This window comes from Pelophylax lessonae (assembly GCF_965119305.1).
Source record: "Pelophylax lessonae genome assembly, chromosome: 4".
Lineage (NCBI taxonomy): Eukaryota > Metazoa > Chordata > Amphibia > Anura > Ranidae > Pelophylax > Pelophylax lessonae.
This window is the reverse complement of record NC_138771.1, coordinates 583746338-583770493: the sequence shown is the minus strand read 5'-3', so window position 1 is coordinate 583770493 and position 24156 is coordinate 583746338. Positions and strand designations below refer to the sequence as shown.

Genomic DNA, 24156 nt, shown 5'->3' with positions numbered 1-24156 from the left:
TTTTTTACAAATAAATATCTGAAAAAAGTGTGGCACGCATTTGTATTCAGCCCCCTTAAGGCCCCTTTCACACGAACGATCCGATCCGATTCGCCTGTCAGTTTTTTAGGCAGACCTGATCGGATCCTCCATGCATCCCTATAGGGCAGCGGATGTCAGCGGAGACATGTCTGCTGACACTTGCTGCTATCGGATCCTGTCCATGAAATAATCCGGACGGATGGAAACCCTATTTTCCATCCATCCAGCGGATCGGATCTGATGAGAACGGACAGGCGGGCCGTTCTCATCCGATTCCCCCATAGAGAACAGCGGGGATCTGACAGCTCCCTCAGATCCACAGCTCAGGTGGGAGACTATGTCTACAGGACAACTATTACCCGTGCACTCCACAAATATGGCCTTTATGGAAGAGTGGCAAGAAGAAAGCCATTGTTGAAAGAAAGCCATAGGAAGTCCCATTTGCAGTTTGCAAGAGGCCATGAAGCCACAGCAAACATGTGGAAGAAGGTGCTCTGGTCAGATGAGACCAAAAAACTGAATTTTTGTAAAATCTTACCTGTAAAATTCCTTTCTCTGAGTCCTCCTCGCCGCCTCCTCTAAGTCATCACTATTGGGTATTGACTTCCGCTCCGCAGGAGTAGCTATCCATAAGACTTAGTTAAAAGAACAAAGGCATTTGCATATACACACCCATGGGGGCTGTCCCACTGGACAATACCCCCCTGCAGTGACCACTCCCAACTCAGTTTGGTAGCATAGCAGTAGGTAATAGGAACACAACCCCAAAAGTGGGGCGGGGGCGGCGACTGTCGGAGGACTCAGAGAAAGGAATTTTACAGGTAAGATTTTACAAAAAACTGAATTTTTGTAAAATCTTACCTGTAAAATTCCTTTCTCTGAGTCCTCCGACAGTCGCCGCCTCTTCATATTCGTCACATATGGGGTATTAGACTTTGCTCCGAAGGAGTAGCTAGGCAACAGAATATGTTAACATTAAAGCTTTTAACATATCCCACCCTCAAGGGGTGGTCCCCTCAGTCAATACCCTCCTACTTCCTGCAACCATATCTCAGTTTCAGTGGAATAGCAGTAGAGTATACAACCAAACCCCAAAAGAGGGGCGGGGGCGGCAACTGTCGGAGGTCTCAGAGAAAGGAATTTTACAGGTAAGATTTTACAAAAATTCCGTTTTCTCTTACGTCCTCCGACAGTCGCCGCCTCTTCATATTCGTCACATATGGGGACGTCCCAAAGCAGTGCAAACATGAGGGGTGGGAAACGCATCCGCGCCGAAAGGCAACGCAGTCTCCGCATCAAAGAAAGGAACCTTACCAAAGGAAGGAAACCAGCTGGGCAACAGGAAAAACAAGTGCTCAACAGGAGCAACAACCCAGGAAAAGACAAATAACCAGGGGATAAAAAACTTATCCCAACAGCCAAAGGTCCCCAACAAGGGACCCTAGGGAATCGCCGCACTAAGAACCTTGCGGCCAAAAGGAAGCATCCGCCGATGCCTGAACATCTACTTTGTAGAATTTTGTGAAAGTGTGCACGGTCGACCAGGTCGCCGCCTTACACACCTGGGCTACAGAAGCCCCATGACGACAGGCCCAAGACGTACTCAGAGATCTAGTAGAGTGCACCTTCACAGGCACAGGGGGAACCTTCCCCTGCAAGGCATAGGCCTGTTCAATGGTCTGCCTGATCCATTTGGCGATGGTAGAGGCCGACGCCGCCATGCCCTTCCGAGGACCCTCTGGAAGAACAAACAAGGAGTCCGTCTTTCGAAAAGACTCAGTCGATTTAAGGTAAACCCTTATCGCCCGAACAACATCCAAAGAATGTAGCCTCACCTCCTGTGGATGTTTAGGCTTCGCGCACAGCGAAGGCAAGACAATATCCTCATTAAGATGGAATTCCGAAACTCGCTTCGGAAGAAAAGAAGGATTAGGTCGCAAAACCACCTTATCCAAATGAACAACCAGATACGGAGACTTGCAGGACAAAGCCGCCAGCTCAGACACTCTGCGAGCCGAAGTGATCGCAAGCAAAAAGGCGACCTTTTTGGACAACATAGACAACGAGATCTCCCTGATCTGTTCAAAAGGAGCACGTTGTAACACAGATAAAACGAGATTCAAGTCCCAAGGGGGCAGAGGATCCCTCCTAGGAGGAACCAGATGCCGCACTCCCTGAACAAAAGTGCCAACCAAGGAGTTGGAAGCCACGGGACGTTGAAACAGAACGGCCAGCGCAGACACCTGACCCTTTATCGTAGCCAGCGCCAAACGCTGATCGACACCTGTTTGAAGGAAGGACAGCACTCGGGAAACCGAGTACGTGCGGGGTGAAAACCCCCTGGACTCACACCAGGCAAAATAGGCCTTCCAAGTACGGTAGTAAACCTTCCCCGAGGAAGACTTCCTCGCGTTGATCAAGGTATGAACGACCTCCGGGGAGAGACCCTTCTCCTTCAGGACCTCGGTCTCAACAGCCAGGCCGTCAAAGCCAGCGACTGTAAAGCAGGATGGTATATCGGCCCTTGAGACAGGAGATCGTCTCGAAGAGGTAGACGCCACGGGGCGTCGACCGCCCAATTCACGAGGTCTGCGTACCAGGACCGGCGAGGCCAGTCCGGCGCCACAAGAATCACCGTGCTGCGTTCCGATTGTAACCTGCGAAGGAACCTGGACAGCAACTGAAATCGGTGGAAACGCGTACATCAGCTTGTACTGATGCCACGGGGCCACCAACGCGTCCGACGCGTCTGCCCGAGGGTCGCGCGTCCTTGCCACAAACCTCCTCACCTTGTTGTTGAGACGAGACGCGAACAGGTCCACATCTGGAAGACCCCACTTCGCGCACAACATCTGGAAGACAGCCGGGTGGAGAGACCATTCCCCCTGATCCAGGGTCTGGCGACTCAGATAGTCCGCCTGCCAGTTCTCCACCCCCGGAATGTGCACCGCCGTTATCGCCGGGACATGAGTCTCGGCCCAAGTCAGAATGTCGGCCACTTCTCGAGCCGCTCGGGCACTCCTGGTGCCCCCTTGGTGGTTGATGTAGGCCACCGCCGTGGCATTGTCCGTCTGCACCCGAACCGGGCAGCCCTGCAGCCGGTCCGTCCAGCGATGAAGACAGAGATTTATCGCACGCAATTCCAGAATGTTGATCGGAAGGGAGGACTCCCCCTCTGACCAAGTTCCCTGGGCGGACAGAACGCCCAGAACACCACCCCAGCCCGACAGGCTGGCATCCGTGGTGATCACCGTCCACGAGACAGGACGAAACGACACCATCGGGGACTGGAGCCACCACAGAAGGTCTCTTCTGGTGCGATGACTCAACGAGATTTGAAGATCCAGAGTTTGAGGTCGCCCGTCCCACATGGACAGGATCTCCGCTTGGAGACCCCGCGTGTGAAACTGGGCGAAGGGAATCGCCTCGAAGGCCGAGACCATCAATCCCAGACATCTCATGCACGTCCGCAGAGACGAGAGCGGAACGTCCCGGAGGGACCTGACTTCCTCCTGAAGAGTTCTGAGTTTGTCTTCCGGCAGGAAGACCTTCGCCTGCACCGAGTCCAGGATCATTCCCAGGTAGGGAAGACGAACCGACGGACTCAGTGTCGACTTTGGAAAATTTATCGTCCAACCAAACTCCTGCAGAGTTTGCATCGTGACAGACAGGTCCTCCTCCAGACCCTGGCTGGTCGCAGACCGAACCAGAATGTCGTCCAGATACCCCAGGACAGAAATGCCCTGGGCTCTCAATAATGCCAGAACCGGTGCAAGCACCTTGGTGAAAACCCGCGGAGCCGAGGCGAGACCAAACGGCAACGCCACGAACTGGTAGTGATCCTCCGCAATGGCGAATCGAAGGTACCGCTGGTGACCCTCGAAAATGGGGATGTGAAGATACGCATCCTTCAAATCGATGGAGGCCATGAATTCCCCCGGAACCAGGGCAGCCACCACCGACCGCAGGGATTCCATGCGGAACTTGCGAACCCGCACAGAGCGGTTCAGAGCCTTCAAGTCCAGAATTGGACGAACCTTGCCCTCCTTCCTGGGCACGGTGAACAGATTGGAATAAAACCCCCGAAATCTGTCCCGATGAGGCACCGGAACCACCACTCCCTGAGCCCTCAGGTCCCGCACCGCCAGGTGCAGGTCCCGTAAACGCTCCGGAGACAGCTGAAGATTTGAGGGAAAAAATCCGCTCTCCGGCCGAGAGAGAAACTCGATCTTGTAACCAGATCGAACGATCTCCTGAACCCATCTGTCCCGCACGCGGGCCAACCAGGGTTGAAGAAAACCAAGCAAGCGTCCCCCCACCCCAAAACTGGGTGAGGGCGCCCCTTCAGGCCGCACTGTTATGGGCTGCGGATCCGGACTGACCGGACTTCTGTTTCCCAGACCAGGGCTTCTTTTGAGAGCCTTGACCTTTGAACGGTTTGCCCTTGTAGTGCGACCGAAAGGCACGAAAGGACCCCTGAGGGGGCCGAAAATTAGCATGCTTCTTCCCAGAAGCCCCTTTAGCCTTGGGGAAATGGGGCAAGAGAGTGCTCTTACCTCCGGTGATCCCCTTAATCAACACATCCAAGGACTAGCCAAAAAGGCGAGACCCATCATAAGGCAGATTGGCTAAGGTCTTACGTGAAGATTGGTCCACCGACCAACATTTCAACCAAACCAGGCGGCGAGACAACACCGCCACGCTGTGCACACGTGCAGCCAACGGGACTAAGTCCAAGTCCGCATCACACAGATACATGACACCCTGGTGGATTTGATCCACCATATCCAGGGTCGCCGGCGAGGCCGAATCGGCCACTAGGACGCGCCTAAGCATCTGCGTCCAACTTGCGACAGCCTGGGCCGCCATGAGAGAGGCAAACAGAGCCTTAAGCATAGAACCTGCAATAGAGTAAGTATGACGGGCAAGAGACTCCAATCTCCTATCCGTGGCATCACGGAACACCGGGGAATCCTCTGCAGGAATCGCAGTAGATTTGTTTAAAACCGCAATTGCGTGATCCACCGGGGGTGGCACACACCACCGTTCATCAGTGGAAGGCGAGAAAGGATAACGCAGCTTGAACCTACTTGGCACAGCAAAAGGTTTGCGTAGATTGCGCCATTGTTCCTTAACAGCGCGCTGAAAATCATCATTGCAGGGAAAAACCTGCGGCGTCCTGCGTTTTCTCTGCGTCCCATAAGCCGCCAAGGCAGCGGGGGGACACACTTCATCCTGCAAACGCAGCGTTTGTTTTATGGAAGCAATCAATTCATCCATAATTGCAAGCTCTTCAGGCGAGCCAGGGGGAGAATTATCAACCCCTTCAACTTCAGCCTCCACCTCGGACCCCACTAGATCCAGGGAGGAGCGGGACCCCGATAAGGAGACCCCCGCCATAACAGCCCCATCAGTCCCCTGGCTATCCACCAAGGCGGTAGGAAATTTGCCCTCCTGAGAATCCATTGCCCCAATATCAAAATGCCGGATAATAAAGGGTTAACTGCCCCTTTAACAAGCGCGGCGAGCGCAGCCCACCGCACCACACACAAGCACAATGAGACCCCCACAGGGACAATAAAACTGACACAGGCAATGGATAAGAAGGATATAACCTGAGGAGACCCTCGCCGCTGCTGCTGCCTCGATCGGTGTACCCAGGAGAAGAGGAAGTTATGTGACCAGGGCGCTCTATTAAAGCCTATGGGAGGCTACAAGAAAATGGCCGCCATGCATGTAGAACATGCGGCCGGAGCGAGTGTAGGCAAAATGGCGCCGTTTGGCGCCAAAACCGCCGCTCCACAGTACAGTAATGCACACATTCAGCCATATATAAAAAAACATGGTAGATCGCCGCAGCGATCGCTGTATAGTGCCCAAACATGCCACAAAACATGCCCCACAGCACACAGCTTCTCACACTGACAAAGCTGACACACATAGTGTCACACAGCTCCCCCCCCCTTGCAGCCCACAGCATGCAGCCGAGTGATAGGGAGACAAACAGTGAGAACAGAGGCAGGTTACACAGTCCCAGACTGACACCCCCCCAGACAGACAGGTCCCCACATAGATACACTTACCTCACAATGGCGTGGGGGACCCGCACAGGCGAACAAGCCGCTGCACATGAGGCAGGGAGAGTCGCATACAAGACGCACAAAATGGGGGTTAAGAAACCGCACAGCGTCCAGTGAGGTAGCCACCTCACCAATCATCCCTGCACCGAACAGGGATGGGTCGTTCACCGTGCCAGGAGCGTTACCTGGCTGAACGCTCGATGGCAGGCTGGGAAGCCACTGACCCACGACCTGCGACCAGGGGGATCAGCCCGAGACCCAGCCCGCATGATCCTCTTCATCAGAAGAACTAACTAATGCTGACAAAAAGAACAGCTAAGTAAACGTAGAGAGAAAACTCAAACAAAAAATCAAAAAAGAAGAAAGAGTCTGGGGCACAAAGCCCCAGCACAGAGAGAGCCAGCCACTCCTGACAAGCTAGACATTGAAACTGAGATATGGTTGCAGGAAGTAGGAGGGTATTGACTGAGGGGACCACCCCTTGAGGGTGGGATATGTTAAAAGCTTTAATGTTAACATATTCTGTTGCCTAGCTACTCCTTCGGAGCAAAGTCTAATACCCCATATGTGACGAATATGAAGAGGCGGTGACTGTCGGAGGACGTAAGAGAAATTCAGTTTTCTCTTACGTCCTCCGACAGTCGCCGCCTCCTCTAAGTCATCACTATTGGGATGTCCCAAAGCAGTGTAGACATGAGGGGTGGGAGACGCAACCATAGAAAGGCAACACAGTACCCACATCAGAGAAAGGAACCTTACCAGCACAGTAAGGGAACCTTCTGGGCAACAGAAAAAAACAAGGCTCAACAGGAGCAACAGCCCAGGAAAGCAAATACCAACAGCCAGGGACCCACAAAAAAACACAAGGGTCCTTCATGGCACTGCCGCACTTTGCGGCCAAAGGAGGCATCGCCACTAAGAAGGCAACCTTCTTAGACAGCAGAGGCAACGATATCTCCCGGATGTTTTCAAAGGAAGCACGCTGTAACACGGACAAAACCAAGTTCAAGTCCCATGGAGGTAAAGGCTCCTTCCTAGGAGGAGCCAAATGTCGCACACCTTGAATGAAGGTGCGAATCAAGGAATGAGATGCCACAGGGCGTTGGAAAAGGACCGCCAGAGCAGACACCTGGCCCTTTATTGTGGCCAGCGCCAAGCGCTGGTCCACTCCAGACTGGAAAAAAGCCAACATTCTCGACACCGAGTAAGAGCGAGGGGAGAACCCCCTGGACTCACACCAGGCGAAATAAGCTTTCCAGGTACGGTAATAGATTTTACCAGATGAGGTTTTCCTAGCCTTGATCAGAGTAGGGATAACCTCAGGGGAGAGACCCCTGTCCCTCAGGACCTGGGTCTCAACAGCCAGGCCGATAAAGCCAGCGACTGTAAAGCAGGATGGAAGATCGGTCCCTGAGACAGTAGATCTTCCTGCATCGGCAGGAGCCACGGAGGCGCCACTGCCAGGTGAACAACGTCGGCGTACCAGGACCGGCGTGGCCAGTCCGGCGCCACCAGAATCACCAGGTGCGGTTCCGAGGCTAACCTGCGGAGGAACCTGGACAACAACTGAATCGGAGGAAAGGCATACATCAGACGATACTGATGCCAAGGGGCCACCAACGCATCCGAGGCGTCCGCCAGATCGGGAGGGAGGATTCCTCCTCCAACCAAGTGCCCTGGGCAGACAGGTTGCCCAGGACTCCACCCCAGCCCAACAGGCTGGCATCCGTGGTAATCACCGTCCACAGTAACAGACGGAAGGACTTGCCTTCCGACACCGCCGGGGACTGGAGCCACCATAGAAGATCCATTCTGGTCCGGCGACTCAATGAGACACTCAGATCCAGGGACTGAGGTAGTCTGTCCCACTTGGCCAGGATCTCCGCTTGGAGAGACCGTGTGTGAAACTGAGCAAAGTGTATCGCCTCGATGGCCGAAACCATCAACCCCAGGCCCCGCATACAGGTCCTGAGTGACGAGGACGGATTGTCCCTGAGGAACCTGATCTCGTCCTGCAAGGTCCGGAGCTTGTCCTCCGGCAAAAACACCTTTGCCTGAGCAGAATCCAGGATCATTCCCAGATAGGGAAGACGAACCGATGGAGACGTCGACTTCTGTACGTTGATGGTCCATCCGAACTCCTGGAGCGTCTGTACCGCGGTGGACAGATCGCGAAGTAGGTCCTGGCTGACACTCGACCTTAGTAGGAGATCGTCCAGATACCCCAAGACCGCAATGCCCCGAGCCCTTAGCAGGCCCAGAACCAGTGCCAGCACTTTGGTAAAGACCTTTGGAGCCGAAGTGAGACTGAAAGGTAACGCCACAAAACTGATAGTGGTCCTCCGCTATTGCGAACCGAAGGTACCTCTGGTGACCCTTTGAAAATGGGGATGTGTAGGTATGCATCCTTCGGGTCTATAGAGGCCAGGAATTCCCCCGGACTCAGGGAGGTGACCACCGAACGAAGAGATTCCATATGGAACTTTCGAACGCGCACAAAGCGGTTCAGTGCTTTTAGGTCAAGAATAGGACGCACTTTGCCCTCCTTTCTGGGCACAATGAACAGATTGGAATAAAACCCCCGAAACCTGTCCCGATGAGGCACCGGGATAATCACCCCCTGGGCAAGGAGGTCCTGCACCGCTTGATGCAGGTCCTGCAGACGCCCTGGAGGCAAATGAAGATTTGAGGGAAAAAATCTGTCCGCCGGCCAGGAAAGGAATTCGATCTTGTACCCAGATCGAATGATTTCCTGAACCCACCTGTCCGGAATTCGGAGCAGCCAAGGTTGGAGGAAACCGCGCAAACGTCCCCCCACCCCTGAAACGGGTGAGGGCGCCCCTTCAGGCAGAGGCGGGTTGACCCGCCGAGCCGTCATTGCCGAACTTCTGCTTGCCTGCCCAGGGCTTCTTCTGGCTACCTTGGCCCTTGAAGGGCTTGCCCTTGGATTGGTTTCGAAAGGCACGAAAGGACCCCTGAGTGGATCGAGAAGTAGAACCCCGCTTGCCACGAAAGGACTTGTTCTTCGGGTTCTGGGGCAGCAAGGTGCTCTTGCCCCCCGTGACGCCTTTTACCAAGGTATCCAATGCCTCACCAAAAAGGCGAGAACCAGCATAGGGAAAATCAGCAACTGTTTTTCCAGATGATTTATCAGCCGACCAGCTCTTCAGCCAGATCAGTCGGCAGTTAAGCACCGCAACACTAGAGAGGCGTGCTACCAAAGGGGCCTCATTTAAGGCCGCATCACACAAATACATGACTCCTTGGTGAATTTGATCCACCATGGCCAGCCTGGCAGGTGGAACAGAATCAGACACGAGGTTGCTCCTAACCACCTCAGGCCAATCAGCCACCGCCTGAGCCACCAGAACGGACGCGAAAACAGGTTTGAGCAAGGAACCTGCCACCGTGTAGGAATGGCGGGCCAGAGACTCCAACCGTCTGTCCGTGGGATCCCGAAAAATTCTTTGGAATCTACCTCTAAGCTTACATCATTTTATATGTCTTGTAGAGCTCCTAGAGAGCCCTGTAAAAAAAAAAAAAAAAAAAACACTCTTGACATGCAAATTGTGCCCAGCTTTTGGGCTAGCTGCTGCCCACCTGCTAATGTGCCACATTGCTAATCAGTAAAGTCACCTTTTACAGTGAATCTGTGAATGGTCAATACTTAGACACAGGATTCGGGAACTGGGTTTGGCAAAACCAGAGACTACAGGAGCCGATTGCCTTTTGAACATCAGAACATGCCGTCCTCTACAGAAAGTTAGAAGGGACATGCAGCAAAGTCAGTTTCAGGGTCATACCCAAAAGTACACTTTAACAAGCTGGGAGTGTTAAACGGTCACTAAAATAAGGCATCAGATCCACACTATTGGAAATCAAGAGCTGACATTTTGCTGAACACAAGCAGCACCCCCCACTTTACAGACACTTGTACTTTGGCATGTACTACACTGAAGAGGACATTTGGCCTTGACTTTGAAGTTTGCTGATTGAGGCACACTTGGCACCACAAGAGCAGCTGGTATCCTGTTCTTGTTAGTTTGACTGGATGTGCCAGGATCAGTATAACTGTGCAGCTATGTGTGTGCCTACGCCAGCAGATTGCCCTCTGTTCTCTCCATGTGCAGTATACTGCAAGTGCATATGTGGGGTTTCAAGGTTTTAGAAATCACTCAAAAACAGCAGAGGGAAAAATAAACCATGACTGCTATGGCCCAAAGATGGAAGTACAGTAGATGTAAACCCTATCTGGGTGGCATTTTGTTCACACGAAAATGTCCTTTTTTTTGGCATTGTCGTTTTTAAAAAATTGATTTATTTCATGTATTTATAAAGGGATGACATTAAACGCAGCTCTTTACATCATGTACAGTCACATTATTCCCTGCCCTCGAGGAGTTTACAATCTAAAGGTCCCCATGTCACATTCATATATACTAGGGCCAATCAACTACCAGCATGTCCTTGGACTGTGGAAGCAGAAGTACTCAGAGCAAAAAACACACACAAGAACATACAAATTCCATGAAGGCAGAGTCCTGTGGGGATTCAAACCAATTAACCTAGGGCTGCAAGGCAGAGGTGCCAACCACTAAGCCACCATGCTGCCTTTTTAAAATACCATTTTCACTCTTATCTTTTTTGTCATCTCATGCATCTACATGCACTTGTTCCAGTTTTGGCTGCACATCATTGCTCTAGAGCAGGGGTCTTCAAACTATGGCCCTCCATTTGTTCAGGAACTACAATTTCCATCATGCCAAGTCATGTCTGTAAATGTCAGAGTTTTACAATGCATCATGGGATGTACAGATCTGCAACAGCCGGAGGGCCGTAGTTTGGAGATCACTGCTCTAGACCGACTTCCTGATTGTGACAATTGTGAACAATGCCTGCGCAATGTGTCACCACCAACGTGTCACCAAGGCCCCATGTGACGGGGTGACAACACAGAAGCATAACTTGTTACTCTATAATAGGAAGTGCCTATACAAGGACCACCATGGCAGGATGACCATTTTTTTTTTTTAAATCAAGTATTCTTTATTAAGCAGGAGTTCTGCCCCCCCCCCCCCCCCAAAAAATAAAAAATGAAAAGTCAGTAGCAAGAAATAGTGTAGCTGTTGACTTTTACGATTAGGGCACTTACCTGTAAAAGCAGAACTTAAACAGCTCTTCGGTGCTGGTGCTGCCATCTTGGCTAAGGGAAACCAGCAGTGAAGCCCTGTGCGGCTTCGCAGTCAGTTTCATATTGCGCATGCGCTAATCGCGCTGCGCTTTGTGAGCGGGCTGGCTGTGGGGGGATGAAATTCCATCTCACCTCGCCATGGTGAACTAAGCCGGAAGTGGAAGCAGGTACATGTTACAGCCAGGTAACTGCTCCCCCTCTCCCCCCAAAAGGTGCCAAAGGTGGCAGTAGAGGGGTGAGGAGGCAGACAAGCGGAGCTTCCACTTTTGGGTGGATTTTTGCTTTAAAATTTTGCTAGGTGCATAGAACACAAAAATAAACAAGAATCGTACAAAATAGCAATAAAACCTGTTCCTTCCTTATATAAATCAGAAATATTCAGAGTCATCAAAAATACGCCTACATTTCACAGTATACAATAAGTAGAAAGATACTTGGATGATTAGTTACGCATCACAAAATTTAGGACGGGAAGATGACTAAAAGAATGCTGAGACATAAGCTTGACATGGACACAAACAACTCTCACAAGCGGCTAGATTTAGAAATAAAGATTACTTCAGGGAGACAAATCTAGAGAAGGGATGCGATAGCCAAGAGGAGCAATGTTTTTTGGAATTTCTTTATGCAACCCCTATGCTGATAGGTTAGCTTTTCTCTCTCCAAAATAGCATTCCACTGTAAAAAAAGGTAGGAGGACCAGGAGACAGCCAGCGCTGCACAATTAGCTTATGAGTAAAACAGTAACCACGCCAGCAGCAACCAGGTATTATTTTAGCAACAACTGTATATCTAAAACAACTTTTGAAATTCTATTGACATCTTAAAGTTTATATGAGATTTTAGTATCAGATTTTTCCTTTCCTTCATACTTTAAGAATAACTCCAAACAAGGTGGGTTTTTTTGTTCCTAGTTTAAGGTAGAATTTTAGGTAGAGCGTGTGTGGACAGGAAGAACAGTGTAAGCTCCCCAATGAGGGAACAGTTAATAATAAATACCTGAGAGAGAGGTTGCAACTCTTCCCCGAATGGTAGGCAGTCTTAAAGGCTAAGTTCACCTTTTTTCCCTTCTTAATCCGTGCTTCCTTTACATTTACCAAAACTTTGGAAATGGAGGGAGGACCCTTCTACCTATCCATTCCCGCAGGCCCCTTGCACTACATCAGGGGTGTCCAACCTGCGGCCCGGGCCTGTCTGGAGGAATGCCATGCAAACATAGTAGCTGTGACAGCCTACACTGACAAACCAGGAAAACGCAGGCCTGGAGGGATGCCGGGGGACATCTATAATCAAATGGGTGTAGTTCAATTGTAATTTGTAATGCATTATTTAAGCATTTCTCTACAATTTCCAAACTCATTATATACTACTGCTGGTCCTGGAGTGAAAAATCTAATATGTTATTATTTATGCTTTGAGCATGCACCAGTGTTAATTTTTGGCAGCAAATTTCGATTTAGTTTTAGTTATAGTCTTTTGACTAAAATGCTATTTTAGTTTTAGTCGTATTTTAGTCTTAAGACTAAAATGCCATTTTAGTTTTAGTCGTATTTTAGTCATCTGAATTGTGTTAGTCGACGAAAACGTTTTAGTCGGTTTTAGTCGACGAAATTAACACTGTTTCTGTGTCTTACAGCTTAAATTTACATTAACAGGAAGTCATTAACTTTTCTTTGAAACACACCAGGGGCTAAGGTAAGGATTGTTCTAAAAATCAAAGAAAGCTTTTTTTTTTAGCAAAGAGGTACATTAACGGTAAAATGGTACACAGGGGAGCTGGAATTTAGAAAAGAAAAAGATGAACTTAGCCTTTAAAGAAAATGTAGTGGCATGTATCTTTCATAGGATTGCAAAGTTGAGAGAGAGGGAAGGTCACCGTACAAGGACAGCAATTAACAACTGGGAACTAGTAATAGTGGGATAGCAGCTATCATTAACACCATAAATTGTTTACAGTATTTAATAGATTTGCTGCAAGTATGCAGCAGTGCCTAGGCATAAGAGAACAGACCTCCTCTGTATGATTTACAGCATGTCGAGCCAAGTTACAGTGTGCATATCAATATACAAGAAGTGTATTGTCCACTATTTACAAAGGCATGTGCATATACTCACAGTGACCCAGCTGATCTGTGCTCCCAGGTCTCTAAAATACAGAGTCGCTGTTGTTCCCACTGGCAGGTTTTGCAGAATGTCCTCATCTTTAAGAGATCTTCCCTCTGTCACATAGAGATTATATAAAACATTTAACACATAAAAGGTACTGCCAAAACTATTCCTAAAACATATATTCTATAAACCTGCGAATAAGGAAAAAAAATAAAAAATAAAAACATTCACCCAACCCAATAGCAGTATGACCTGTTCCCTCATAACCCACAAAAACAATAGAAGCATGGAAGTTTTCCTTTAAAGCAGTTCTTCAGTCGGATGTGCGACAATGAAAAGTCAACAGTTACTGGCTTCTGACTTTTATTAAACAGACACTCACCTTTGCCAGGACCCAGCGCTGTCCTCACCCAAGCCGGTTTCTTTGCCGGTCTTCAGAAACCTTACCCAAAGCATGTTAATTGTGGTCAGCCAGCTGTGACTCCTTACAGCTTCATAGTCAGCTGTCCACTGCGCATGCCATGCTGCACTTTGTGAATAGTCTCGCAGTCTCCTGGCACCTGTGATGTGTGCCAGAAGGCTGCGAGGGAAGGAGGGGGAGGAAGGAGAACTTTAGTTTGGATAGCCTAGGCGATCTGACTGGAAGTGGGAGCAGGTACCTGTCAAAACCAGGTACCTGATCACCCCCCCACTAAAAAATGCAATCTAAAATGTGGTGGGGGGGAGGGAGAAGAAAGCAAAAAACATCCTCTTATGGGTGAAGTTCCGCTTTAAGACCATGTTAAAGTGGTTGTAAAGGCAGAAGGTTTTTTACCTTAACGCATTCTTTGCATTAAGATAAATGTCTTCTGTGTGTAGCAGCCCCCCTTATACTTACCTGAGCCCCAGCGATGTCCACGAATGCCTCGGTCGTCCAGGACTCTCCCTCCTGATTGGCTTAGACGCAGCAGCGGGGCCAATGGGATAGGGAGGGGCTGGGAGCAGTAACTAGGGACCCGAGAAGAAGGAGGATCCAGGCTACCCTTTGCAAAATCAACTGCACAGAGGAGGTAAGGATAACATGTTTGCGATTTAAAAAAAAAAAAAAACATGAAACTTTACAAATCACTTTAATAGAACCAGTGATGATATTAGATATATTGCTTTTTTGTTTTTGGTTTGTGTATTTTATTTATACTGTATTTACTTATGCGTTTTGCACATCTACATGCAGACCAAGCTGCCCAGGAAAAATTAGAGTAAGGGTCCATTCACACTAGCGAGACTTGTCAGGCGACTTGGTCGCCTGACAAGTCGCGGTCGGTCACTCGCCATTGAATAGTACAGGACCCATTCGAATAGGAGCGACAAAAGTCGCTCCGACTTAGAAAAAGGGTCCTGTACTACTTTGGGGCGACCTGGAGGCGACTTGCATTGACTTCAATTATATGAAGTCCGTGCAAGTCGCGCCGAGGTCGCCCCACAAAATCCTGTCGCGCCAGTCTGAATGGGCTGTAATCCTTTAAATTGAACTGTAGTCAGATTTAGAAGACACAAATTAATGCAACTCTGTATTCATTACTTCATCATTAAACATACTTTGTGAACACATCATGTTTATTTATAAATTGCACTATATAAAAGAGTGTCCTAATGCTCTCCTATTTAACGGACAATTAGAGCCCATTCACACTAGCGCGACTTGTGAGGCGACTTGTGTTGCCCCAGGTAGCTTGACATAACAAAAGCAATGTTAATCAATCAGTGCCGTCTTAATTGGCACTACTGAAGTTGCTCCGACTTCAGAAAAGGGTCCTGTACTACTTTGAAGCGACCTGTGATCCGACTGTCCCATATACTTCAATGGGAGTTGCCTCCTTATCTTAATTGACACGACTTGTTATCAGACTTTCCAGGAAGAAGAAAGATTAGCCAGGCATTCCCCACAGACAAAGTCGCCTGTCTCTTCAAAGTAGTGAACAAGTCTCTAAACAAGTCTCTTCCAAGTCTCTTCCAAGTCTCTTCCAAGTCTCTAAACAAGTCTCTAAACAAGTCTCTAAACAAGTCTCTAAACAAGTCTCTAAACAAGTCTCTAAACAAGTCTCTAAACAAGTCTCTAAACAAGTCTCTAAACAAGTCTCTAAACAAGTCTCTAAACAAGTCTCTAAACAAGTCACGGGGCGACTTTCTGGTAGTGGTAGTGTGAACCAGCTCTAAAACTATCCCTTAGCAATATTTACAGTATCTGCTGGAAGCACAGAAATGACTTACTAGGGTCCAAACGTAATGACTGCCTGGCTGGATACCACTCAGGATCTAAAAAAAAAAACAAAAAAACAACACATTTTTTAGCACAGTTTTTTCACACATGCAGTTTACATATCAAGCCTGAGATCAGGAATACAGAAACTATAAAAAAAAACAGCGCAAGAAAAACAAATGACCATTAAATCCTGTTGGAATTTTCACACTGGGTAGTTGTGGGTCAGTTGCATTCTTCAAAGTCTTTCAAGCTGCATTTTTGGTTCAGGTTTGATGTTGTAAAGAAAAAAAAAAAAAAAAGCACCAAAGACGCATATCCCCATTGTACTGAATGGAAAATCTGGCAAAAAATATGCGCCAAAAAACGCACCCGCTGTTGCATTTTTGGTGCAGTTTGAGTCACGTCCTTTTTTTCACAGGTGCAAAATGCTCCAGAAGCGTGTGTAAAAGTAGCCTTAAACTGAGGATTCTACTTGGACATCACCAAGCCTATTTAGAATAAGACTAGCAACTAATATACTGTATATACCACGACCTGTGTAAATGAGAACCTTCATAGACCTACAGAAGAACTAGTGCGGTGCTGACCAAATGGTAAGCCAGGGTCCAGGCTGATAGCTTTTTTCATTATAGGTGCTACCACACCGCTGGGCATAATTCGTGAATAAGGAGGAACTAATTCCTTACTTCTAGACATAATGTAAAGACAGAGCCCTGGGCATCACTGCTACCAAAAGGCACTCTCCCATTCTCTTATTCACCCTCCAGTAAAGTTGAATGCATACAAAATACAGGGTGACAGAAGAGGCTCTAATAAGATCTGACCCACACTGGCAAGCAATGTAACAACAGCCCAGTTTACAATGTATTGCTGCCAGGCCAGGCTCCAGGGTTAATCCTGCTATTTTATATCTGATTAAGCAAACAGGTGGTGAGCTGTAATGGAGAAGCGTCCATGCTATCATTTGGGTACCATTAACAGCTTTTAATTAGGGCAGTCTTTATTTTTTTTTTTTTTACAGGTCACCGCAGGGGCCTTAATACGCAAGGATTAGCAGTACCCATCCTAAATACCTACGAGATTTGGTGAACAAGCCCTTTATGTCTGCAACAGTAGCATTGGGCTCCACCTGCAAAACATGGCAAATAAAAAGCAGCATTAGTCAATTATGTACTATATAGTAAATATATTTATATAGTAAAATCCACATATGTTTTCGAAGTTTAAAGTGAGGTAAGATCATTCTGCACCTAATAACTGGGACTGTGTAGGACAAGAAAGCAGCTATTGAAGCTACAGGTACTGACAGGCAATAGATGGAAGTCATTTTCAACTGAGAATGGCACACACATCTATTGTCTAGGGGAGAGGAGCTGAAGAGATACGTCCTTAAAAAATTGTTGAATTCTTTAAAGAGGTTGTAAACTCGTTTGTTTTTTTTTTGTATTTTTTACACCATGCAAGAGAAAGACATAATGAGCTAGTATGCATCGCATACTAGCTCATTATGCAATACTTGCCTTAGAACGAGCCCCCGCCGTGCCGCTCACTCACCTCTATGACAGGCGACATGTCCAGTGGCCCGTCTTCCGGGATCGCGGCATCCGGCCATCTGATTGGCCGGAGCCACGGTAACGTCACTCCCGCGCACGCGCGCGGGAGCCGACAGTCACGGCACGGGGCTCTGAAGGAATGGGCACGATCGGCCGTTTCTTCAGAGCGCATGTGCCAGTGACGTCACTGGCGGCATGTAAGGTAAATATCTCCTAAACGGTACATGTTTAGGAGATATTTACAGTACCTATAGGTAAGCCTTATCTTTAAGAATGTATCTCTTACGCCAGGGGTGCCCAAACTTTTGAAGAGTGAGGGCCATTTAAGTGACTTTGTAACAGGTAAGGGGCCACAATGAGCGGAGCGCGTGGATGACAGGTCCGTGTTCTGCATATGCAGAGTGAACACGGACACAGCCTGCTCTAATTTCTAAGGGCCCTCTAATCCAATCAGCCCAGACGGAAGGGGACAGATCCCCTTCTGTTATTTTAGCGGATCAGATTGGAAGTAGGCGGGTGTAAACAGACACAAGCCCATTTACATCTGCCGCTCCATAGAGGTGAATGGAGGGTCCAATTGGGTCCACCTTAAAAATAAACAAGGCGGATCTGATCGGACAGGTCGTGTGAAAGTTCACATTGATGTGCTGCGGTTTACCAGGACCGCGGGTGCAGCCCAGTGCACCTGTGGTTTTCCTGTGGGTTAGCTGCACTTTGTCATAGACTTCTATTATATCCTGCAGGGGTGGTGCACACAGAAAGCGCACCAAACCTGCACTTTTAGAAAGCACACCAAATTTGCACTTTTAGAAAGCGCACCAAACCTGCAAATAATAACAGAAGTCTATTGCTCAGTGCAGGTACCTGGCAGGTGCACTGTGGTCCACCTGCGGATCACTTTAAAAGAAGCCAATGCAGAAGAGATATGCCCATGCAGTGAGGAAAAAAAATATTTGATCCCCTGCTGATTTTGTACGTTTGCCCACTGACAAAGATATGATCAGTCTATAATTTTAATAGTAGGTTTATTTTAACAGTGAGAGAGACAGAATAACAACAAAAATATCCAGAAAAACGCTTTTCAAAAAAGTTATAAAATGATTTTCATTTTAAATGAGTGAAAAAAGTATTTGATCCCCTATCAATCAGCAAGATTTCTGGCTCCCAGGTGTCTTCTATACAGGTAACGAGCTGAGATTAGGAGCACTCTCCTAATGGGAGAGCTTCTAATCTCAGCTTGTTACCTGTATAAAAGACACCTGTCCACAGAAGCAATCAGATTCCAATCTCTCCACCATGGCCAAAACCAAAGAGCTGTTCAAGGATGTCAGGGACAGATTGTAGACCTACAGAAGGCTGGAATGGGCTACAAGACCATCGCCAAGCAACTTTGTGAGAGGGTGACAACAGTTGGTGCGATTATTCACAAAGGGAGGAAACAAGAAATAACTGTCAATCTCCCTCGGTCTGGGGCTCCATGCAAGATCTCACCTCGTGGAATATTAATGATCATGAGAACAGTGCGGAATCTGCCCAGAACTTCATGGAAGAATCTGGTCAATGATCTCAAGGCAACTGGGACCATAGGTACCAAGAAAACAACTGGGAACACATTATGCCATGAAAGATCAAAATCCTATAGCACCCGCAAGGTCCTCCTGCTCAAGAAAGCACATGAACAGGCCCATCTGATGTTTGCTAATGAACATCTGAATGATTCAGAGGAGAACTGGGTGAAATGTTGTGGTCAGCAGAGACCAAAATTGAGCTCTCTGGCATCAACTCAACTCGCTGTGTTTGGAGGAGGAGGAATGCTGCCTATGACTCCAAGAAAATCATCCCCAACATCAAACATGGAGGTGGAAACAATATGCTTTGGGGTTGTTTTTCTGCTAAGAGGATAGGACAACTTCACCGCATCAAAGGGACGATGGACAGGGCCATGTATCATCAAATCTTGGGTGGGAACCTCCTTCCTTCCAGCCAGGGCATTGAAAATGGGTTGTGGATGGGTATTCCAGTATGAGAATGACCAAAAATATACGGCCAAGGCAACAAAGAAGTGGCTCAAGAACATTAGGGTCCTGGAGTGGCCTAGCCAGTCTCCAGACCTTAATCCCATAGAAAATATGTGGAGGGAGCTAAAGGTTTGAGTTACCAAACATCAGCCTCAAAACTTTAATGATTTGGAGAGGATCTGCAAAGAGGAGAGATGTGTGCAAACCTGTTAGCCAACGGCAAGAAGCGCCGGTTCACACTACCGCGACGCTACTTTAGGGGGCGACCTCGGAGCGGCCGTCACGGACTTCATAACATTGAAGTCTATGGCGGTCGCCTCCTGGTCGCCCCAAAGAAGCTCCGGACCCTTTTTCTAGGTCGGAGCGACTTGTGTCGCTCCTATTAGAACGGGTCCGTAGCTTCCCTATGGGAGGCGACCTGTGAGGCGACCAGGTCGCCTCACAGGTCCCCCTAGTGTGAACCGGCACGAAACGCCTGACCTCTGATTGCCATTAAGGGTTTTGCCACAATGTACTAAGTCATGTTTTGAGAAGGGGTCAAATACTTATTTCTCTCATTAAAATGCAAATTAATTTAGATCTTCTTTGAAATGCGTTTTTCTATATTTTTTTGTTGTTGTTATTCTGTCTCTTACTGTTAAAACAAACCTACCATTAAAATTATAGACTGATCCATTTCTTTGTCAGTGGGAAAAAGTTCAAAATCAGCAGGGGATCAAATACTTTTTTCCCCTCACTGTATATACACTACAATTTTTAATAATCTTCCACTCAGGAATCTCCCTTGCTACAGGTATTGCTGGCTGTTGCTGTCCCAGGCGGCGTGCAATTGGTATCACTCTGTCTGTTTCAGAAGCCCTCGCTATTCAGGACGCATCAGCTTTTGCAGCTCTGCTCCCTCCTCAGCCGTGCTTCCTCGAGCGCTGGCTCCATTCAGAACACTAAAGCTCTGGAATGGCAGGTTGGGAACCTGCAATCTTGGTTTGCTGACCTGCCATCCCAAAGCAGGAGGTTGTGGGCCACCATCAGAGGGCTCGGTGGGCCATATGTGACCCACAGGCCAGCAGTTGGGCACCCCTGTCTTACGCTCTAAATCCTCAAGTGGTTAAAAGAGAGCAGAGTTCTGCAATGTGGGCAGTGGGAATATTAATGCTCCTTGCTATAGGTGTAGGCCATTTACGTACCACATGAAGCCTGACCTGAAAACTCCCAGGACGTTGCCAAGCAAGGCTCAGCTATTACTGTTCACCTTCACCATCACTGGAGGAGAGAAAGCACATGTGAGAGGAGTTTAAATCAGAGAAAGAGCTCACTCCTATGATGGTGGTGGTGAACAGTAAAAATTAGGCCTTACTTAGCAACATCCTGGGAGTATTCCAGTCAGGCTTTAGAAGGTATGTAAATGGCCTACACCAATAGCAAAAACATTATTTAACTTTATTCAGAGCTGCACAGTTTGTTATAATCTACAGGAGCCCCTTATCTGCATAGGCAGTTTTTGGTCAAGGTAAATTAACTCTTTAAAAAAATTAAAAAAAAAAAAAAAAAACACAAGCCCCACACTGCACAACTCTGCTGTCTTTGGTGAAATGTGAACTAACCCTTTAAAGTGGTTGTAAACCTCAGACATGAAATATGAGCAGAGCAGATCCCTCTATAGTGTGTACTTGTCTCAATTAAGAGCACTAAGTGTCATTTCTGTCCACTGATTTGTTCTTCTATCAGCATGAGTCACTTCTGACAAGTTTTCCTGATACCAAGAGAAAAAATGGTGACAGGGGAGGGAGTTCCAGCTGATTGACAACCTCAGCTCTGTTCCTGTGTGCTGTATGAAGGGGGGTGTGTGTCTCTTCCCTCCAATCAGCTCTCAGAGCTCTCTTCACAGAGCGCTGCAGTGTGTAACTTTAGCTCTCCACCCTCTCTTTTTCAGCTCTCAGACAAGCTTTATAAATTCAGAAGAGAAGACTGCAGATAGACAAATAGTGCCAGTCACTTCACTGGGTATATGGAAGGGTTTACAATCACTTTAACCACTTGAAGTTTTAGAATGTAAGACATACGTCTTTAAAACCTTCAACAATCTTTCTAGGATGGATCTCTTACTTTCAGCTCCTCTCCCTTAGATAACGTTTGCCTTCCTGGCGGGAAATTACTCCTATCTAATGCCTGGCAGTACCTTTACCCCTTACTAGCAATAGGCAGTATTTTGTAAAGTTGACCTAACCCTTTCCACCATATGTTCACACCTTATGTGCTGGGCTGCTCCTTGCCCAATACCATTCCAGTGCACATACAAGGCATTTTGCCTTAAGTCCTATGAGTTCACATCACAAATCACTGCAGTGAATAAAGATAGATGAAATGTCAATATGCACATTTACATTTCTCAATGATATAAGCTGCATTTTATGTGTGGTCTGTGCTTAGCCAACAATTTCTGAACCTCGTTGAGCCCAAATCTGTTTAGAACAACTGGCATGCTGACTCCCCATACAGTGTACAACAAGCTAAAAAGGATACCCATGAAACATATGCCTGTAATGTATATCCTACAGTCTATACCTGTCATCCTCTAATTTATCTCTTAAAAACACGCTGCTCTGAGCCTGCAACATGCAACAACTTCTGCTCCATATAAACATGGAGCTAAGACCAAATATTAACAACTGGAGTTCTGTTTTTTAATCATTTTTAATTATTCCCTTCATTACTGGGGTGTTTTGGGGGGCTTTTAGGAACAGTGCGATTCTCGCAAGAAGGGCATTTTATTGTTTATTTTTATGATGATTATTTACTAATCAGATACTACGCGGGACAATGTGATAGCCTGTTGATCTCTCTCCCTTTCCAGCAAGGGGAAAAAAAAAAAGTCAGATTGGACACCAGTGTTAGGCCTCATATACATTGGGTGTTTAGTGGGCGCAATAATAAAACAGTCAAGCAGGGCTTAAAGTTAAACAATGGGCAAAATCAAAGATTACATAGAAGACGCACAATGGCACTAGCATTAACACATTTTGTGTATACGAGTCCCCCTATAATAATTTTATTACCTGCAGATCTTGTCAGTAAATCCACTTCCTGTAAGGCTAGCAAAAGCAGCAGTTACAGTGGTAGCGACGAATCATAAAACACTGCTGGGGGTACATACCATGGTCAGCTTTTATTAGCTTTTATTATTTGCTTAAAAAAAAAGAAAGAAAAAAGTGGTTTCTGAAACCGTTACAACGTAGGGGCTAGTATGCACTGTGGTCCAGCAGGATCACTGCAGTGCTGATGTGCCGATCTCAGCACATTGCACGGTTTCTTTTTTAAACAAAATGTATTGAAATGTCACAAAGTAACATTTCATTAGGTTCAACTAGCCGCTGCACGATGCCTGCCATACCTTTTTCACCACACAACGCCTGCATACCACTGCAAAGCAGAGGTGTGAACAGGAGACAAAGTATTTTCCATTGTTTTGCACTGAAATAGCCGCCCAACACAGTCCCACTGCGTAAAACTGTGAAGTGTAAAATGTATATATGTACTGGTATGATCCACAAGTAATAAAACAATGTTACAGGAGGGAATGCTGTGCTAATGCTGTTAGCAGACTGCACTGTATGTGTCATTTTTACTAGGGATGCACCGATCCGTTATTTGGATCGGATATCGGCGCCGATATGGCCATTTTTGATGGATCGGAGGATCGGTAACATTGACCGATCCACTGGCCGATCCGGTTTTTGCTGAGTAACGGCTCAGCCATCCCTTACTAGGTGCAGTAGTAGTATGGGATGGGAGCCGCTACTTCCTGTATAGGTCCGGCTCACAGGCGGAGTGATATCAGGTGCACTCCGCCTGTGAATGGAGGAGCCGTACACATAAAGCAGCGGCTTTGCTCTGTACTGCAGCCGCTTGCTTTGTGTGTAGCTCCGGATCGGTTCCGGTATCGCCGATTTCACAACGCCAGATATCGGTATCGGATCCAAAAAAGTCGGATTGGTGCATCCCTAATTTTTACTGTACTCTTTACTGTACATTGTAAGGAATAACCCTAGGCATGGCTTTAGTATACATATGGCGCTTTTCCACTGCATGGAACCAAACGGTTTGGCTCGCTTAAACAGTACCACCTCGGTTGGGGTTCCCAGCGGGCCGTACCGATACCATATCCCACAATCCTTTCCATGCAGCATTGATTGTTTGTCACTACTAGCCACTGATTGGTCAGAGAATCGTTGTAATCCCACCCACTTAGTACTAAGTACTACAACAGTGGAAAAGCAAACTGAGTCGAGTAGAGCCTATACAGTGCTGAAAGGTGCCGACTCGTACCACGCAGTGGAAAAGCAAACTGAAAGGAGTTGGGCCAAGCAGTGCCGAGTGGAGCCGAGCCGGTACTTGCAGTGGAAAAGTGCCAATGGTTACATTGGGCCAGCTTGGACCAATATAACTATGCATATACCATATTTGTGGGATCCCTCTAGAAGCTGGAAATCACTTAGACACTACTACTCCAGTGATCTTCACCTGCTTCCGGATCTTGTGTCGAGCAGCTGCATTGTTGCTTACTGAACACAGGAGTTTGGTTACTCAGTACAGGCGCCATTCAGAGAATGCTTCAAACTTTTTGAAGGAATGCAAAGAGTTCTCGTATTGGACAAGGCAGAGAGGCTGGGCGGTGACATCACACGCTCAACCTCATCCAATCAGAAAATGCTTTGCATTCCTTTAGAACATGCAAAGAATTCTCTCGTTGTCCAACCTCCTGTGTTCACAAAGGATCAGGCCAGCCATTCAGCATGGAACCTGGAAGCAAGTGGAGATCACTGAAATAACGATGTCTGCTTCAGCGATTTCCAGCCTCCGGGGCATTGTCCAGGTATGGTATATAGTTAGGTCCATATATATTTAGCTCTGTATGCCACCAGAATAAAATTAAAACCAAAACAAT

At 47.5% G+C, this 24156-nt stretch overlaps 1 protein-coding gene across 2 annotated transcripts in view; it reads right to left on the bottom strand.

Moving 5' to 3' along the window:
* The window catches only part of TECR (trans-2,3-enoyl-CoA reductase), a 92942-nt gene that overhangs the window by 26502 nt on the left and 42284 nt on the right, over nucleotides 1-24156 (bottom strand). For both annotated transcript variants that reach the window (XM_082255793.1, XM_082255792.1), the window contains 3 exons: nucleotides 16721-16772; nucleotides 15652-15696; nucleotides 13408-13511 (listed from right to left, as the gene is read on the bottom strand). In XM_082255793.1, the coding sequence (XP_082111919.1) occupies nucleotides 13408-13511; nucleotides 15652-15696; nucleotides 16721-16772 (201 nt within the window). The remainder of the gene's footprint in view (nucleotides 1-13407; nucleotides 13512-15651; nucleotides 15697-16720; nucleotides 16773-24156) is intronic.